General features: G+C 42.0%; 1 protein-coding gene across 2 annotated transcripts in view; it reads right to left on the minus strand.

Annotated features, from left to right (window-relative positions):
* Positions 1-17723, minus strand: part of LOC311095483 (UDP-N-acetylglucosamine--peptide N-acetylglucosaminyltransferase 110 kDa subunit) — a 30238-nt gene that overhangs the window by 10525 nt on the left and 1990 nt on the right. Inside the window, exons 2-19 of one of the 2 annotated variants that reach the window (XM_084134012.1) lie at positions 17507-17657; positions 14159-14402; positions 12009-12077; positions 8677-8793; positions 8514-8593; positions 7740-7935; positions 7207-7347; positions 7003-7103; positions 5989-6142; positions 5807-5908; positions 4865-5044; positions 4582-4740; positions 2719-2808; positions 2513-2638; positions 1790-1960; positions 1591-1707; positions 1339-1503; positions 322-474 (exon numbers count right to left, since the gene is read on the minus strand). In XM_084134012.1, the coding sequence (XP_083990138.1) occupies positions 322-474; positions 1339-1503; positions 1591-1707; positions 1790-1960; positions 2513-2638; positions 2719-2808; positions 4582-4740; positions 4865-5044; positions 5807-5908; positions 5989-6142; positions 7003-7103; positions 7207-7347; positions 7740-7935; positions 8514-8593; positions 8677-8793; positions 12009-12077; positions 14159-14402; positions 17507-17657 (2516 nt within the window). Of the gene's footprint in view, positions 1-321; positions 475-1338; positions 1504-1590; positions 1708-1789; positions 1961-2512; positions 2639-2718; positions 2809-4581; positions 4741-4864; positions 5045-5806; positions 5909-5988; positions 6143-7002; positions 7104-7206; positions 7348-7739; positions 7936-8513; positions 8594-8676; positions 8794-12008; positions 12078-14158; positions 14403-17506; positions 17688-17723 lie in introns of both variants that reach the window. The other variant, XM_084134011.1, reaches the window with a different exon arrangement.

The raw sequence follows: 17723 nt of genomic DNA on the forward strand, positions 1-17723 counted from the left end.
CACCCAGATACCCCTGTTTATGAGTCAGCAAAAGTCAAAATGACCCGTTTTGCATCATCCAGCAGATTTTGGCAACTCTAGAGCTTTAGTTCAAACTACAGATCGAACTTCCGCATTTTTGTATTACTGCCCACGGACAGTCGGATAGACAGATGGGCAGCGCCAAAATCAAAAGTGCATTATGGGTGTTTTTGTCAAAAGGTAATGCCACAGCTCTTTTTGTCTGTTTTCTCTAATCATGAAGTGCTGATTCCAATTTGCGTTTCCACTGCATAGACACGTGTTGTCAATAAAAGCCCATCTTCCCCCTTTAAATCTTACATTGGCCCACATCTGCAGGGTGGGAGGGTCAATCTTATAGAGCTGGTTGAAGTTGCAATAGACGATAGCGTCTTCAGGAAGGCCGTATTGCGAGCGGGTGGTCACCACAATCGTTCGGGGAACTTCTTCTCCGGTTGCTGCCTTGTTGTTAATCTAAACAGAAAGGTTGAAGAACACATGAGTTGCTAGTTTAGGTACTGAGAAGACAAGCATGTTCCCTAAAACAGTGTCGCCCATCCCAGCTTCTCCGCCACCGTGTTTGTGCCCTACAGCAGTGGTGTGTGAAGGCCCAAGTGAAGGGGAAATGCCTATTGCACATATCCTTGCTCAAAGTGTGCGTTTCTCAGCCAGCTCGAGTGTGCCATACCTGCAAGGCTACAGTCCCAGATACTACAACCTCCTCCAATGTAAAAATCTGAAAAACAACAACATGTGGTAATATTCTGACTCCGCCTACTGTCATCAAATCGTCTTTAGCCAGATCTTCCCTTAAAGCAGGAGTCAATCAGGAGCTGATCGAAGGAGGAAACTGATCTGAGGTGATTAGAGTCGTTTCATCACCAATCGGAGTGAAATCAAGGCTCTCGCGTGAGAGTACAAACGCAGCCGCGTTCGATAAGAGCACCTCAACACTGCTTTAATCGCCATAATGAATTAGACATTGACAATTCGGGCATGATTGAGGTGTCAGGGACCACATTTACATACAAAGCCATATTCAGAAGTATTAATTAGAGTGATATATTCTGTTTGTGCGCATGATTCACGTGAACACATTAAATACTCCAGTGACACAAATCAGAATTTTGTCAAAATATAGAGGATCACAAAAGAATGTAAAACAGTGTGCATGTAACCCTCTTTCACAGGATGAAGGCTGGTGTTGTGCATGTAAACGTGGTCAATTATACACAGATCTGTCATGCTGAGAATGAAGGACAGGAGTAAACACAAGCCAGGACCCGCACAGCCAGGAAGAAGCAGGGAAATCAGTGAGACGAGGTCCTCGGGCCGTACCTGAGTGGTGGCCAGGCCGTTGCTGACGGTAAAGCCGTTGATGGTGACCTGGATCTGGCCCTGGTTGATCATGTTAATGATGGCCTCAGCAGCCGTGTTCATCGGGATGACGGGCATGGAAAGGGCACCGTTACTGTCAGCCACCTCTTGACCATCACAGTCCATCTGAAAGCGGGGGGGGAAACGTTAGCATGTCTGTTTAGCAGGGTAGAGGAATGACAGGTAGATTAAAGCTGTGATCTCTTGACTAACCTTCACCACTTTGACATCCGGCAGGCTTTCCAGAAAGGCTTTCAGATCGATGCCGTTCAGCACTATGCGGTTGTCAAAAATGTGTCCATTTGACTTGAAGTCTATCACTGCTTTTTTCTATTGGGTGAAGAGAAAAACGTGAACCTTCTTTTCTGTCATTGACCAAAATAAAATCATGTGATGCGAGACTGAGTGTTACCTTGAGGTGAGGGAACATGTTAGCATGATCTCCAATGAAGAAGGTGTTGGGCATGTAGGCCAGTTTCTCAGAGTATTGCTCTGCGTACTCAATGGGCGACGTGTCCTTGTCACTGATGATGTAGTCCATGAAGGGAGCACCACTGGTGCCTGGGTATCCAAGCCACATGGCCTGGGCGGATTGGAAAAAATACAGTTATTATTCAACTAAATCTTTATGTATTATCTGATATACTCTACCGTTCAAAAGTTTGGGTCAGAAAGATTATTTTATTTTTTATTTTAAAGAAATTAGTACTTTTATTCTGCAAGGACACATTAAATTGATCAAGCGTGTCAGTAAAGACGTGATAAAATGCTGTTTCTATTCATCAAAGAAACCTGAAAAATATCACGGTTTCCTCAAAAATATGAACTGTCTTCAACATGATTTCTGAAGGATCATGTGACCCTGAAGACTGGAGTAATGATGCTGAAAATTCAGCTTTAAACACAGTAATGAGATCTTAAAATATATATTACATCAGAAAATAGCTATTTTATTGGTCACACAAGATGCTAATTGTTCTGGCTGCATCGAGCCAATGTGCAAGACAATCCTTATTATAATTGTAAGAAAATTATCACTAAATTTTTTTTATTTAAGGAATCTGTTGCACATGGCTCCTCTAAATATGGCCCAGATCTCTCCATCAATGCAAGTCTATGACTCTGAAAGGCCAACCTGAATGGGTGCTGGGCGCAGTGCGAACAGCTCGTTGCGCGCTCCTTTAGTATAACCATTCATGTTGACCAGGATGTGGACTCCATCTTGAAAGATCCTGTCGGCCGCTTTTCCATTACAGGGGATCTGTGGAGAGATGAAAGCGTGATGAAATCACAACAGATCCCCTGAGAGGAGGATGATGATGATGCACTGCCTGTACTCACCTGTGAGAGGTCGATGAAGTGATGAGACTCTGCCAAGACTTTAACCCTGAAGTTGGTGCTGTCATCAGGGCTGAGAGCATAGCAGAACACCTGCACAAACACAACAGTATGAGGGGGATTTTTAATCATGTTACTTTAATCATAAAATTACTATTTTTGCATTAGTAAGTTCAGTTACTAATAATATTACATGTTTGTTTATTGGAAATTTGTCAAAGCACTGAGCATGAATTGAGATGCAGATAAAATTAACTTATTAATAACAGTAACTTGCAAAAACCTAAAATGTAAATATTCTACTCTTGTTAAATGAACCATTGTTCTTTTAAAGTATAATGCTGAACTGACCGACAGATTCAGTGATTATAAAAGCAGCGCTCTTTACTTGTTTTCTGTGCAATTCAGTCACAATTTGAGAAAAGTTTGTGTTTTTCATGAGACTTTGCGACTTCCTACTTATTTTCCATATATTAGAGAGTGAAAATGGCTAATAATCAATAAGTGGTCCTCTCCCGCCATCTACTGGTTATAGTGGTTATTTCATGTCTTTTTTTTTTTTTTAAGTATTTGTTTGCCACAAAGTGTTAGTTTTCCTACATCTTTAAAGGAGCTGTATGTAAGAAATGTATTTCAATTAATCATAAAATGGCCCTGATATGTCACTAGACATTAAGAAATCATGTTAATTTCAAATACTTATATCACTGACAACAGTAGTCCGGCCAGGATATTGTCATTTAAAAAGTGAAGTTGCAGCCCTCAACTGATGTTGATGTTGTCATGTTGTGTTTTGGCCTGAAGCGCCACCCTCCACCTATCTACCAATCACGAAGTCAGTAGTGTTTCAGCATCCGGGTTGCCAGCTCAGCTCTAGTTACCACAGCTGCAGCTACAAACGTTCGTGCTGGATCCTGCAGCCTATCTGGCAACCTCGAGTCAGGGGGGAGGGGGAGGGGATACACTGCTCTACAGTAATTTGAAAGTGATTGCAGTACCAGTTTTGGCCACAATCTTACATACGGCTCCTTTAAACTGAATTTTAAAAAAATCATCACATTAAAAATAACAATAAAATTGTATGTGCATGTATATATATATAGATAGATAGATATAGAGAGACAGAGAGACACAGAGAGAGAGAGAGAGAGAGAGAGAGACAGAGAGAGAGAGAGACACAGAGAGACAGAGAGAGAGAGAGACAGAGACACAGATAGAGACAGAGAGAGAGAGAGAGAGAGAGAGAGAGAGAGAGAGAGACACAGACAGAGACAGAGAGAGAGAGAGAGAGAGAGAGAGAGAGAGAGAGAGAGAGACACAGACAGAGACAGAGAGAGAGAGAGAGATATTTGAAGTGCTGGAAAAAGTGTGAAGCACTTGAAAGCCCTTGAAAAGTGTTTGAATTTCACTCTCAAAAGGTTGTACGAACACTGAGATGAATAATGTAAAAACATTCGACCATTTCTGCCACAATACCATGGTTACAGTTAGCGTTACTACATTAAATCCATGGTGAATGTTGGTGATTTGTGGATTGAAAAGCCTTCTATAACTTGTTCGTTCACAGCAAATTGTTTCTCCCGGTTTCCACGTCAGCGCCGTTTCATCCGATGCGGTTTATAACAGAGAATTTCACGCCAAATTTGAACACTTCTCACTAGATCTCGCTGCGATGTTATTAATTTTGCTGTGAAATCAAACGCTCCTCACTGGATCTCCCAGCACAGTGTCGTAACGGTGATGTGTGATCGAGATTGGCCCGCCAGTAAACCTGTTCTGAGCTCAAACGAGTAGCGCAGTTTCATTCCACTTTCGTTTCTCATATGCAACACAAACAGAAAGACCTCTACATAACAGACTCTTCACCTCAAACTTCTCGGAGTTGTGCATGCCAGGGATGGACTGCATCAGGTGAGAAGTGGGATGGTTGCCGAAATCTGAGCTAACGTAACCCACACGCAAACGGCCTGCACTGGCCTTCAGGTCCTTCGGGTGCTCATAAGCAGGTTTGTGAAGAGCATTGATCTATAAAGCAAGAGAAGTATTACATTGATGCTCATACATTGAAAAATACACTTTCAGCCAAGTGAAAGATCTGACATTATAGCAGAATAGGCCAGTGTAAATCCCTTTAGTGTAATATACACACCTTATCCAGACACAAGTTGCCGTGTCTCTCTGCAATGGCCTTGCGGAAGCCGTGCGAGAGGGGGTACAGCATGCTGTGGTGGGGGTGCACTGACGGCAGGCGGTTCTTATCCAGCTGATCCGCCACAATGCTCACCAGCTTCTTCATACGCTCATCATAGTCGGTCCAGTCACACACGATCTGAAGAGCAGAGCACAACACAGCATCACACAAACGCTCCCACCCGAGAGCGGAGTGAAGATGTGCACGTTCATGATGCTAACATTCAACTCCATTCACATTTATGTGCATAGCGCTTTTCACAACGCACATCATTTCAAAGCAGCGTTACAGAAAATCCACATTACAATTCAGAGTGATCTGTTATCAGAGGTAACTGTTTTAAGCTATGCATTTCAGAAATCCTCATGTGACCCTGGATCACAAAACCAGTCATAAGTCGCACAGGAATATTTGTGGCAATAGCCAACAATACATTGTATGGGTCAAAATTATAAATTTTTCTTTATGCCAAAAATCATTAGGATATTAAGTAAAGATCATGTTCCATGAAGATATTTTGTAAATTTCCAACCGTAAATGTATAAAACATGTGAATGCAGCATAAACAACATAAATGGAGAACTTTAAAGGAGATTTTATCAATGTTTTGATTTTTTTGCACCTTTAGATTCCAGATTTTCAAATAGTTGTATCTCGGCCAAATATTGTCCTATCAAATCATACATTAATGGAAAGCTTATTTATTCAGCTTTCAGCTGATGTATAAATCTCAATTTAAAAAAATTGACCCATGTGACAGGTTTTGTGGTCCAGGGTCACATATACAATTCACAGTTAGCTAAAAATGTATTCATTTAAACGATGTAATAATTTAAGGCAGAAACAACGAGCTCATTGAAGTAATGCACACGTGTCTGTTAACGAGTGATTATGACAGACCTGTAGACAGTGAGCCAGGTTACAATAGGCATCAGGGAAGTCGGGCTTGAGCTTCAGGGCAGTGCGATAAGATGCAATCGCCTCAGGAATGTTCCCAGAATCCTTTAAGGGGAGAGTGGCACCATTAGAACTCAAAATAACACTGAAAATAAGTATTACTCTTCATGGCTCAAGATTCACACCTTGTGTATGGAAGCCAAGTTACTGTGCGCATCGGCGAAAGCGGGGTTGATCTGAATGGCTCGAGTGTAGCATGTCAGCGCCCCCTGAACGTCCTGCATCTCTTTAAGAGTGTTACCCATGTTGGAGTAGGCGTCAGCAAACGTGGGGCTGATTCTGTTCATGAAGTACAAACAGACAGTGAGGCTTTGAAAGACGCCAATAGAGGGTGTGCGTGTGACGTCAGCGTCGGCCAGAGTGACTGCGGTCACACACACTGAGCAGCAGAAACACGGAGCGGCAGCATTGGTTCAGCGTGAATGCCGTGAAAAACACATCTAAAACTAGCAAGAGCTTTGAGATTGAATGTACAACTTGATTTGACAAGAAATCTGAGGTAAATTTTTACAGACTGCTGAAAGATACAGAACAGAGAAGCAAATGAATCGCTGCAAATCACAGAAACACCTGCATCCAGGCAGAGAACGCGGGATTTGCACTTATCATTTTTGTGTCAATATGCTGAATTATGGGGTAAAATCATTCCCTATATATTGTATTGTTATATATTGTATTGACAACTCATCAATTAAATATTTACCCTCGTATATTCAGCATAATTGGACATTTTTAAATAAACACTGACAAAAAACTATACAAGTTTTAGGGATTTACACCTATATGTGGATTTACACCTATATTGTATTTATTTAAATTGTTCACAGGCAAATTTGCTTTATTTCCCCGGTGTTGAAATCAGGCTCATATAAATGTCAGGAAACAGGATTCCTGATGCATGTCAATATCACTGGATCACTGGATCACTGGATCTTTGGTAAGTTGTAAGAAACACTATATGGAGATCAGCCTTTAGTTTAAGCTGAGAATGGTTTGTTTAACTCGTGTTTTCGCAGTTTCCTCTATTAACTCCAGTCACACAGCAGCTCTTCTGCCACTCAGTCCGGCTGAGGGAGTGACGTCAGTGCAAACCCTCTGTACTAAACAACATATGAGTGTATCTAGACACAAGAACATGCCTGATGGCCTCCTTATAGTGCATGAGAGCCTCCTGAAGTTTCCCCTGCTGCTGCAGGACACTGGCCAGGTTTGAATGGGCGGCAGCAAACTCAGGGAAAACCTTTACAACAAAGAAAACCAAGACATGATTAAAAACCAATCACTTTTTTAAAGGCACATAATAACGGATGTGTGTTTCCAGTGGACGTCACTGGTCCCCTCACCTCCAGTGCTTTCCTGTAGAGCTGCACAGCGTCCTCAATGTTGCCTTGCTCACGCTTGATGTTGGCCAGATTGTTCAGGGAGTCGGCATGAGTCGGGCACAGGCGGAGAGCAGTGTTGTAACACTCCTCAGCTTCAGAAACCTAACAGGAAATGTGCAAGTTAGCGGCTGACTTTAAAGGTACTGGACCGCTCATTTACCGCTGTTCTGCAAACTTTCATGGGCAATTCAGTTCATTCAATAGGAATCCACACATTTGAGCATTTCACAAGAGGACAAAATAGTTTGCAACGGGTTCAAGCGGATTCGCCTCGTTGACCAAAAGAAATCTGCTATCAGCAAGATGAAGACATGAATACAGACATCAGGGGTGAAACGGATCGCAGTTGATCCGTACGGTTATTAATGTTAATAAAACATCAAAATACAGCTTTAACAAATATGAAACTATATTTAATTTCTACAGTGAACAAATAGTGTTATTTTACATTTAGGCTTAATTATTAATTTCTGGTCCTGAATATAGTTTCTTACATTGCCCTTCTCCTTCAGCGCATTAGCGAGATTGCAGTACGCATCAGGGAAGTGTGGCTGCAGCTCGATGGCACGGCGGTAGGTGTCGATGGCCAGGTCGATCAAACCCTGCTCGTAGTACACGCACGCCAGGTTTCCATGAACAACAGCATGGTTCGGGCTCAGGCTGAGGGCACGCAGATAACCAGCCACGGCTCTGTGGGGGAAATGACATCAATCAGAGCGGCTGAAAGAGGCAGAGAGGGTTCGTACACACACTGCAAAACGAAATCCCAGGACTTTAAAGGAATTCAAGTGAATACAATCAGAGATCTCACTAAGCCTTCAAAAAAAAGAAAAAAAAAAGGTACACAGATAAATAAAAAGTACTAAAATAGTACTAAACTAAATAAAATAAAGTGCAGCACATGCAATGACTGTGGAAACTTTAATCATTGAAAGGATACTAGATATAGCTTTCCTTATTCAAACTGATTTTTTTTCCTCATGAATATATGATTTACCTGAAAAATTAAAGCTGTGTCAGAGACTTGGATATTTATATGAGAAACATCACTCATAGGCATGCAGAATGGCTCTATATCTATATCAGAGACGGACTACAGCGTTAATTTTGCGTGAAAAGATTGTTTTATCAATCAAATTAAACACTAATTTCACATATATTGTCTAATTCAAGCACTTTTCAAGTACGTTTTCATAAATACGGCGTTTTCAGGGGTTTTCCAGGACTGTAATCCTGGAACTGCAGTGACAGAAGAAGTGACTGTTTACCTGTCAAAGATACGAGCCTCTTTCAGAACGTTGCCCAAGTTGATGTAAGCATCCAAAAAGTTTGGGTCCAAGGTCACTGCCTGTAAACCCATAGAACAGCCCATGTGAACATGGCGCTCATTCATATCATTCATCTCAAGTGGGACTGTCATACACAACCAACCTTCTCAAAATGATGTATAGCCAGCCAGATCTCTCCCTGGGCGTTGAACACGCAGCCCAGGTTACTCCAGGCCACGGCGAAGTTTGGCTGAGTTTCGATTGCTTTCAGGTAACAAGCCTTGAACAGGTTAACAGTGAAAATAAAATAAAAACAGGAGGAAGAGGAGGAGGAGGAGGTAGAGAGAAGAACGGAGAGTAGACAGGGGAGGGGGTTGTAAAAGAAAAAAAACAAAAGATCAAATAAAAAGGAAGAAAAAACAAAAAGGGCAGACAGAAATAGAGTTAGTATCTATTCTCACAAAAAGCAAAAAGTGAGTCTGCAGCATGGGCTCGCGTGCGCCAGATCTGCCGCGCTAAGCTGCACACTTTTCCTACGCTGCGCAAATCCAACCAACACCTACACTCAGACTTACATTCTTCAGTTATGCAGTTTCACATTAACTTTACATGACTAGAGAAATAAAACACATTGAGTGCCGAGAAGACGGCTTTAGATCATTGACCTTACACGACTTCAGTTAATTCCCACAACCTTAAATGCAAGTGCGGTGTGCAGGTGGAGGTCCCTGTAATGCAAGCGCACAAAGCCACGCGGGCAACCCGCACTGAGATTGCCGCTTGCGCAGTTTCCGCTAGCGCCCGCATTCGCCTGCGCTAACGCCAGCTCAGGGTGAAGACTGCAGACCTGGAGCGATCCCACTCCCAACCAGACTGGCACACGAAACTATGAAACTCTCTACCCTTTGAGGCACTCGACTAGAGTTCGTTTCCCACGGCCAAATCCATTAAAGCCCTAAAGGAGATGTTCGTCATGCCAATAGAGTCATGTTCAGGGCTGTGTAGCCACTGGGTGCCATGCTAGCAGGAAAAGGGCGTGCAGGTCTGCAACCCGCAAGCCGGGGGTCGAGGGAAGGGGAAAGTGCGGTTCAAGCGCGCGCGTTTTGGTCGCGGTTTTGTCGCTGCGCAGCCCTTGCGTCGCTGCAGACTCACAGCGCATCGTCTGCAACTCCAAATAAAGGAGAAAAAATAAATCATAATCCAAAAATGAACAGGAAAAAAATATCAACAAGTAAGAGAGTTAGAGGGTTCTTACTGTGCTTTTTGTATTTGCATACAGCATCCAATCATTGTTCTTTGCTAATAAAACTTGGGTTTTGTTACCAATACTATGGTTTTGTTTTTCCTTGTTTTTGTGTTCTTCTTCAAAGGAAGCCACAAGACAGAAGAACTCAGGCATTGGAGTAAGGTGTTTTTCTTTCTGTTTTGTTACAAACCCGTTACCATATTTTGGGACTTTGTCTGGGGGGGGCGGCCACAGCTGGAAGAGGAGAAGACTGATAGTCCTAGTGTTCCTGTCCACCGGACCGCACCTACGCAGGAATACTGTCACCCACCTGAAACCTTCTCAATAACAATATCAGTGGTGGAAAACCAAAAGAGACAAAATAAGAAAACAAGAGCGTTAGTAAAAGTTTGACATTTCATATCGATATCAAAACTTGTATTGACAAAGCAAAACAAGTAAGACAAAAAAACCAAAAAAGGAGAAAACGAAATATAAAAATGACCTAACATCAGTTTAAACCCATGCAATGAAAAGGGTTTTACATTTTTTACAAACAGGAATATATGTTCGCAAGGGAGTGAAGAAAGGCTTTGAGTTGAGATTTACACACAGACTCAAACTGTTCATAACCGTTCCACATTTTCAAGTACAGGTATAAAAGAGGAAGGCGAACTGGCTTGATCTTACCCAAATGAACTGATCACATTGCTCTGGGAATGTTATTAATAAATCAGAACATACCAGGGGGAAGAAATGTAATCAAAGATAGTTTTCCTTTTCTGTATTCTTTGTTTACATGGTTTAATACCTTTATCCTTTCCTGCTTTCTTGACTCCTGGCCAATGGATAAGGGGGGGAAAAAAAGCCTTGGTGTTTAAGGACTTCATACTCATCTAGAAGCCTCCACAGCTCTGAAATAAAGAGGTCAACGCTTGTGTCGCGCGTGTATAATTCTCTCTCTCTATCATGGTGTCTGACGCGTGCAGTGGAGTGCAAATAGCGATCTGTCTGCCTGGCACAGCCCAGGGCTGATGCACAGTGTTGGGAACACATAAACCCTCCCGAACCCAGTTAGCCACATTTCAGATGTCTCTAAAACAGGGGGATGTGAAGTTGAACTGAGGGAAAACAGGCCGAAATATACAAGCTCTAGTCAAATTTCACTGTGAAGGCCTTGAGAAGCAGCTTTTGGCTCGACTGAGGGGTCAGACAGACAGTTCGACGCGCGCACACTCCACGGGCCCTAAGCGAGCGCGCGGGGTTGGGAGCGACAGAGCAATTGGGGGGCCGCTGGCGCCCTCGTACTCTTCCCCACTCCGCACCCCTGGGCACCAAATAAGAGGGCTTCAACCCATCTCTCTACAACATCAGGTTAGACTCCCAAAGACCCACCGAAATCATCAACGGCCACGCTGCCTCAAAGAAGGCGTTTACTAGGGCCTCGTAAAGCTGGAGAAGCAAATCCAAATCCAAGCTTATCTCTTCAACTTTTGAAGGCGATTAATGGTTTTGAATAACCTAAATTAACAGAATTACATGGTTACGGGTTAGAAGCCATCTTATTTTTTGCACAGCAAATACCACTACCTTCATCAGTCCATTTATTTGCCCCCCAAAGACCGAGCCAGCGAAATCCCTCCGAGAGACTACAGGGAAGAAGAAAAAGCATGCCAAAACTGCAGCATGTGTTTTAGGAGCCCCAGTTTGGCAAGACACAGAATAGCCCAGCCTTTCTTCCTTTGTGTGTGGGGGTGAGCGAGGGCTGGCCGGGGCCAGGATGAAGAAGTGTTTAGACTGAGAGAAGCGTTGGAGTGAGAGAGGGCTAAAAGAAGGGGTGGACAGAGGGGGCGTGTCGCTAATCTAGCCATCCAAAATGAGTAACAAAACCAAACAAAAAAGAGAGTGAGAAGAGGGTAAAGGGGTCTTAACCTTGTTTAATAACAAGTAAATAAAGAGATTGTTTTTGACTAGTTAGGTGAGATGCAGGTGGCTTTGGTTCACTCTGCTGATCTAGTGAGGCCTGTAGGATGGTAAAGAGTGCTGATGTGGGGACATAAAATGAGCAGCACGCTCTTAAGTGTGCTGACAAGCACTTACTGGGGGGGGGGGGGATGGGGGGATGGGGGGGGGAAGCTCAACACTCACTCCCCAAAGAACAAGAATGGCTAGGTGTCTGACAGGGGATTATGATCTAGAGCTATGAGTATACTAAAAAAACAAAAGAAATCATTATGTAAACGTGCAAGGGCCGACATATTTAGACATACCTTTGCCTCTTCAAGACGCCCCAGCGCCTTCAGCAGGTTCCCCAGGTCACTGCGCACACAATACAGATCCTGCAAGAACGAGAAACACAATCCATGATCAGCTAATACATACAAAACACACTAGGGCTGGGCGATATATAATATTTTCAATGTATGCAATATTTGATGAATATGTTCTGAAATATTTTATTAATATAAATAATAATACATAAGTGATTCTGAAATGGTTAGATATCATTCTCACTTTGTTTATTAAGTGAAAAACGGGATGACTATCTTTTTTATTAAGCAGGGTTCGACATTAACGCTTGTCTAAAACAAGTGTGTTTTTTGAAGAGGCAAGTAAAAGTAAATTTTACTAGCCTGACTACAACGTCAATAACAAAAAAATAACTAGGGAATCACCAAAACGCAAGAATTACTCTGATTTTATTTCATTTAGTCTAAGTGGTGATCGATAGTGAATAATAATATATGTGACCCTGGATCACAAGTCGCACAGGTATATTTGTGGCAATAGCCAAGAGATATGGGTCAAAATTATCGATTTTTCTTTTAGGCCAAAAATCATTAGGATATTAAGTGAAGATCATGTTCCATGAAGATATTTAGTCAATTTCCTACCGTAAATATATAAAACATTTATTTTTGTGAGTGAATGCAGCACAATCGCCAACATAAATGGACAACTTTAAAGGCGATTTTCTCAATGTTTCGATTTTTTTGCACCTTTAGATTCCAGATTTTCAAATAGTTGTATCTCGACCAAATATTGCCTAGCAAATCATACATTAATGGAAATATATACATTTTTAAATACGTTTTTTATGTTATAAATTACGTTTGCCATTTGATGTTGGGCAACGTTGTGGTGGTCACGCCAGCGCAACTGCTAACCAAATTTTGGTCGCACCAGCAGATCACAGCAACACTAAGCCATGTTTTATTACTGCGTTTTGAACAAATGGGTTCAAAGATTCAATGACCCATTCATAAACAACTGCCTCATTCTTGAACGAGATATTGCATATCATCAAAATGATCATTTCTAGCTACATCCCACCGTCTGAAGTCAAGTCAGCTTTATTTATATAGCGCTTTTTAAAATACAGATTGTTTCAAAGCAGCTTTACAGTGATAACATGAAAATAATGCAAAAAAGTTTGTTTCTAGAAGAAAATAGTCTCACAGTCCAGCTTAAGTAAGTTCAGTGATGGTTCATTTCTGGTGTAAAACAGTTATTAATTTAGTTCATTTATAATATACAGCCGCTCTGGAGAAAACCGTGTCATCATCCAGCTCAGTTCAGTTCTCATATAATGGCGTCAGTGCAGGCAGATCAATAATACTGTTGAACATTAAAGGTGCTCTAAGCAATGTTGGGTGACGTCACTTCTTGTTGACGTTCAAAGTATTGTCAAACAAAACCAAGGCTAGCTCGACCCTCTCTCCTCCTCATCCCGTCCCCTCCCCCTCCCCCTCCCTTCCGTGTTTCCTGAAACAGTCATGAACCATTTAAAAAAAAAAAGAAACAACTGGGTTTACCCACCTGTCCAGCAAAAACAGAGCCACCTGAATGTCGGATCGGAAGCCCTTCTGCCAGCGGAGTTCTCGCCACCTTTTGAACACTTTTCCGATGTAAATTTGGGACTTTGTGCATTCCTTCTCTTTTTCCCTCAAATTCTTTGTTATTTGTTCATCGGAACGCCATCTCTTTGGTCGTGTGTCGGCCATATTGAAAATTCTCAAGAATATAAAATTTGAACGTTTGTCGTTGTCTAGGACATCTCTCCTCTAGCTAACTTCCCTCTTCATGCTTCTCTCTCCTCCACTCCACACACCCCCCTTTCATGTGCACGCGCACTAACCCACCAACCCCCACCTCCAAATCATTCTTGTCGGTTATTGGCTGGAAAACTGTTTGTTATGTTTCGTGGTCCAGGCTAGGCCAGTTTGTTTTTGTTGCCGTTTGTGGAGCCTGGGCTGTCTACAGAGACTGCATTTTATTTACAGTGTGTTCAGGGGACAGGCAGCTAGCGGATAGTGAGGAGATGTTTGCTGTATGTGACAAAAAATGTTTTGGCCTAAAAATCGTGTGACATCTCTTAGAGCACCTTTAAATGAAATGTTGGACTGAAGGCTGAACTCACAGGGTTGTACTGGAGAGCGGAGACGTAAGCTTGAACGGCTCCCTCCATGTCTCCTGCTGCCACCAGCGCTGCTGCCAGGTTGATGTATCCGTCGATGAAGTCCGGTTTGAGGCGGAGCGCGTGGCGGTAGTGCTCGATGGCCTCCTGCAGCTGACCCCGCTCCTTGTACACATTGCCCAGGTTAGAGTACGCCTCAGCCAGCATGGGGTTCTGCTTGATGGCCAGCGTGCTGAAGTGGGCCGACCTGCACACACAACCAAAATTAAGACACGTTCCCGTTATATCCACCAAGCGCACTCCCTGTACTGTTCTCATCAAGAAACGGTCCACGTTATTTCTGGACATGCTATTAATTACAGCTATCTTTAATTTTTATACCTTCAGAAACTCTCACATATTTTCAGATTTTACACTTTTTTCACAGAGCTGCCCTCTTGTTTCTACTGCAAGTGTGCTTTCCAGTCATTGTACAGTGTGGATGATCATAATTATTGTCTGTGGAAACTGACAGCAAGTCATAGAAAAGAAAACGTGTTTGAATTGTCAATTATTAGGGCTGCAATAACTAATCATTAAAATTGATAATAAAAGTACTAGGGGTGCAACTGATCGCAGTTGATCCGTACGGACCAGTTGCCCCGCGGTTCGGCACGCATGTGATTCGTGCATTAACTGCTCGCTGAGAGAGTGAGAGAGAGAGTGAGTGTGTGTGTGTGTGTTTCAGACAGCGCTCGAACACTGAATTGATTCCTCTTTCGTGCTTCCTTGCCCTTGAATGGACACATAAACACCAAATCGTGTCTAAATGCCCGTCTCTGCAAGTTTTCTCTCGGTTCTGTCAGAAGTGAACAGTTGAGAAAGAAACGGATGTTTGTCAGTTTACTCAGTCGGTCTTAAAGTGACAGCAGCCTAATATTCCTCCTGTTGTCTGTCATTAATATTAATAAAACGACAAAATACAGTTAACAAATATGAAACTACATTTAATTTCTAGAGTGAACAAATAGTGTTATTTTACAATTAGGCTTAATTATTAATTTCTGTACCTGAATACTACTGTTAGGCTTTGTTTGTAACTTTGTTATTTAGTTTCATCTCTGATGTAATTTGTGTATTTGTTCTTATTTTATTACTCACTTGTTCCCCGAAACAGAAATATTTTAAAAATGTTAAAAGTAAAAATAAAAAGCAGAATATATATATATATTCTGAATATATTCTTCTTTTTTTTTGCTGATCTGAAAAATGATCCAATCCGTGGCTCAGAAACTGTAAATGATCCGTACCGTGGTTTTTGTGATCCGTTCCACCACTAGAAAGAATGAATCAAAGAACGAATTTGATTATCGGTTATTGTCATCTGCAACTCATGCACGTCAGTCACGTTGCTCTACAGTAGAGAACACATTTCTAAGAACAAAATGCCGATGGAAAACAGCGGAGGACACAGATTGAGCCGCTGCGGGAAAGATGAGCAAGTAAGAAAACAAGAGCTGCAAACACAAGCATGAGCATTGACTGCGGCTTACCCTATCGTGCTCTGTCCCGCATGCGTTTCAGTTTAGCACAGTCTGACATCAAGCGAGTCTCTGTTGAAAGGACATCATTTACTCGCCCTCAAGATGTCCCAAACCTGTATGAGTTTCTTTCTTCTGCTGAACATTAAGATATTCTGAAGAATATGGGTAACCAAACAGTTGATGGACCCCATTGAGGGGAAAAATACTATGGAAGTCAACGGGGCCCAGTAACAGTAAAGGGACTGATGAGTGAATGTGTTTCTCATACCTCGTACAAATTAACATTTTTTGCTTGTTTTGGTTTATTAACACGGTCATTTTAACTTCTGCTTTAAAATGGCAAGCAAACAATTGTTTTTGGTTTAGAACGCAATCTTTATATTTTCTGCACATAATGTATAGCATAGCCTACATAAAATACTTTCACTATGTCTGTTTTCATAGATTGTATATTGCACATTGTTTGGAGAACATTGGTCAGGATGTTTTAAAATAATGGATTGAAATTAATTTTGAACTATTAATTTGTTTTGGATTTTGCAACAAATTAATATAAAGAAATAATCAACAAATTACCAGATTAACGAAATAACTGTTAGTTGCAGCCCTAGTGATGATGAGATTATACTTCTATTTTATTTTGAGCTTTTAGAAAAATAGTTTACAACTTCTGAGTTCAAAGACCATTAATTGAAAATAATCAATAATATTAATTTAAATTCAACATGAAATGCTGTCTGCAATTAATTTTGCTTCGGTAATGTGACGCATCTCCAAGTAAACCAGAGATGAGGAAAGTTGTTTCAAAGGCAGAGGAGTTTGTTTAATTTTGATACGAGATAAGAAAGACAACTTCTTTGGAATAATGTGCGCAAAAAACCCAAGAACAAGGGATGCATCTCAATACTCAATCAGATGGATCCTCGTTTCCTCGCTCCTCCAGCGAGTGGAAACCGATAGAAATCAGCCAACCTGAAGGACATCTCAATACTCGAACGGCACCGCGATGAACGAGGATACACAGGCGTATCGTATCCTATGCGGAAACCTTTCCTGTAGAGAAACCTGACGCTCGTATAGATTCTCCTCTGCCATCACAACTGTCAGAATCATTTTTTTAATGTAAGTTTTAAATTTGTAATTTAAATACACCATATATCTCACATATTTCAACAGGGCATCTTGCTTTAACATTTATTTTGAATTTCTTCCCAGTAGTCCCCCTGTAGTCAATAACTGTATCCCTTAAATCTCACCTTTGATCACCCAAATGACACATTTAAACGTTTTTCCTAGAAAAAAGAAAAAATGTCTTCATGCCTTAAAATATCTTGAATGTAACTCGACACCCTCATTTAGTATCCGCGGTTCTATGAATATGCAAATGAGCCCCGCCTCCACTCACTCACTCAGCTCAGAGATCCACTGGTTGACGATCACACGTTGATCTGATTGGTTACAAGGTAGTTTGTGACGTCAGAAACACCAGCGATTTCAAAGCGTGTTTTTGAGACTGTCTTTGGTTCACTGCAGTTTTAAGGAGAAAATACTCAGGAATGCTGTCGACTTATGAATTTACACATGGTTTGTCTTAATGCATATTAAAAACACCACATAGACACATAAACAACATTAAAAGCTGGATTTACACCACAGGGGGACTTTAACAACATATGGGCAGATCCCTTGAGGGATCCTCGGAGGCTGTGAAGTGACTTTGATTTCTCAATTCATGACCCCTTTGACCCCTTGAGGCATTGATTAAAACCCAATCAACAGACCTCGAACACCACACCGCCACCGTGAAGCGTGACAGACGCCGTCTCACCTGTCAAGCCTGCGACACTGGAAGTGTATGGAGGAGAGCAGCAGCAGAACGCCGGTGTTATCGGGCTCCTGCCTCCACAGCTGCATGCAGTGGCGCTCGGCCGCCTCGAAGTCCCCCGACTGATACTCCCGGTGCGCCAGCTCTGCCAACCCTTGGAAGGAAAGCAAACGTTTGGTTGGTTCTGGAGCACCAACACAACCCAGAGGAGGGGGGAAAC

This window comes from Abramis brama (genome assembly GCF_963993115.1).
Source record: "Abramis brama genome assembly, chromosome: 13".
NCBI lineage: Eukaryota > Metazoa > Chordata > Actinopteri > Cypriniformes > Leuciscidae > Abramis > Abramis brama.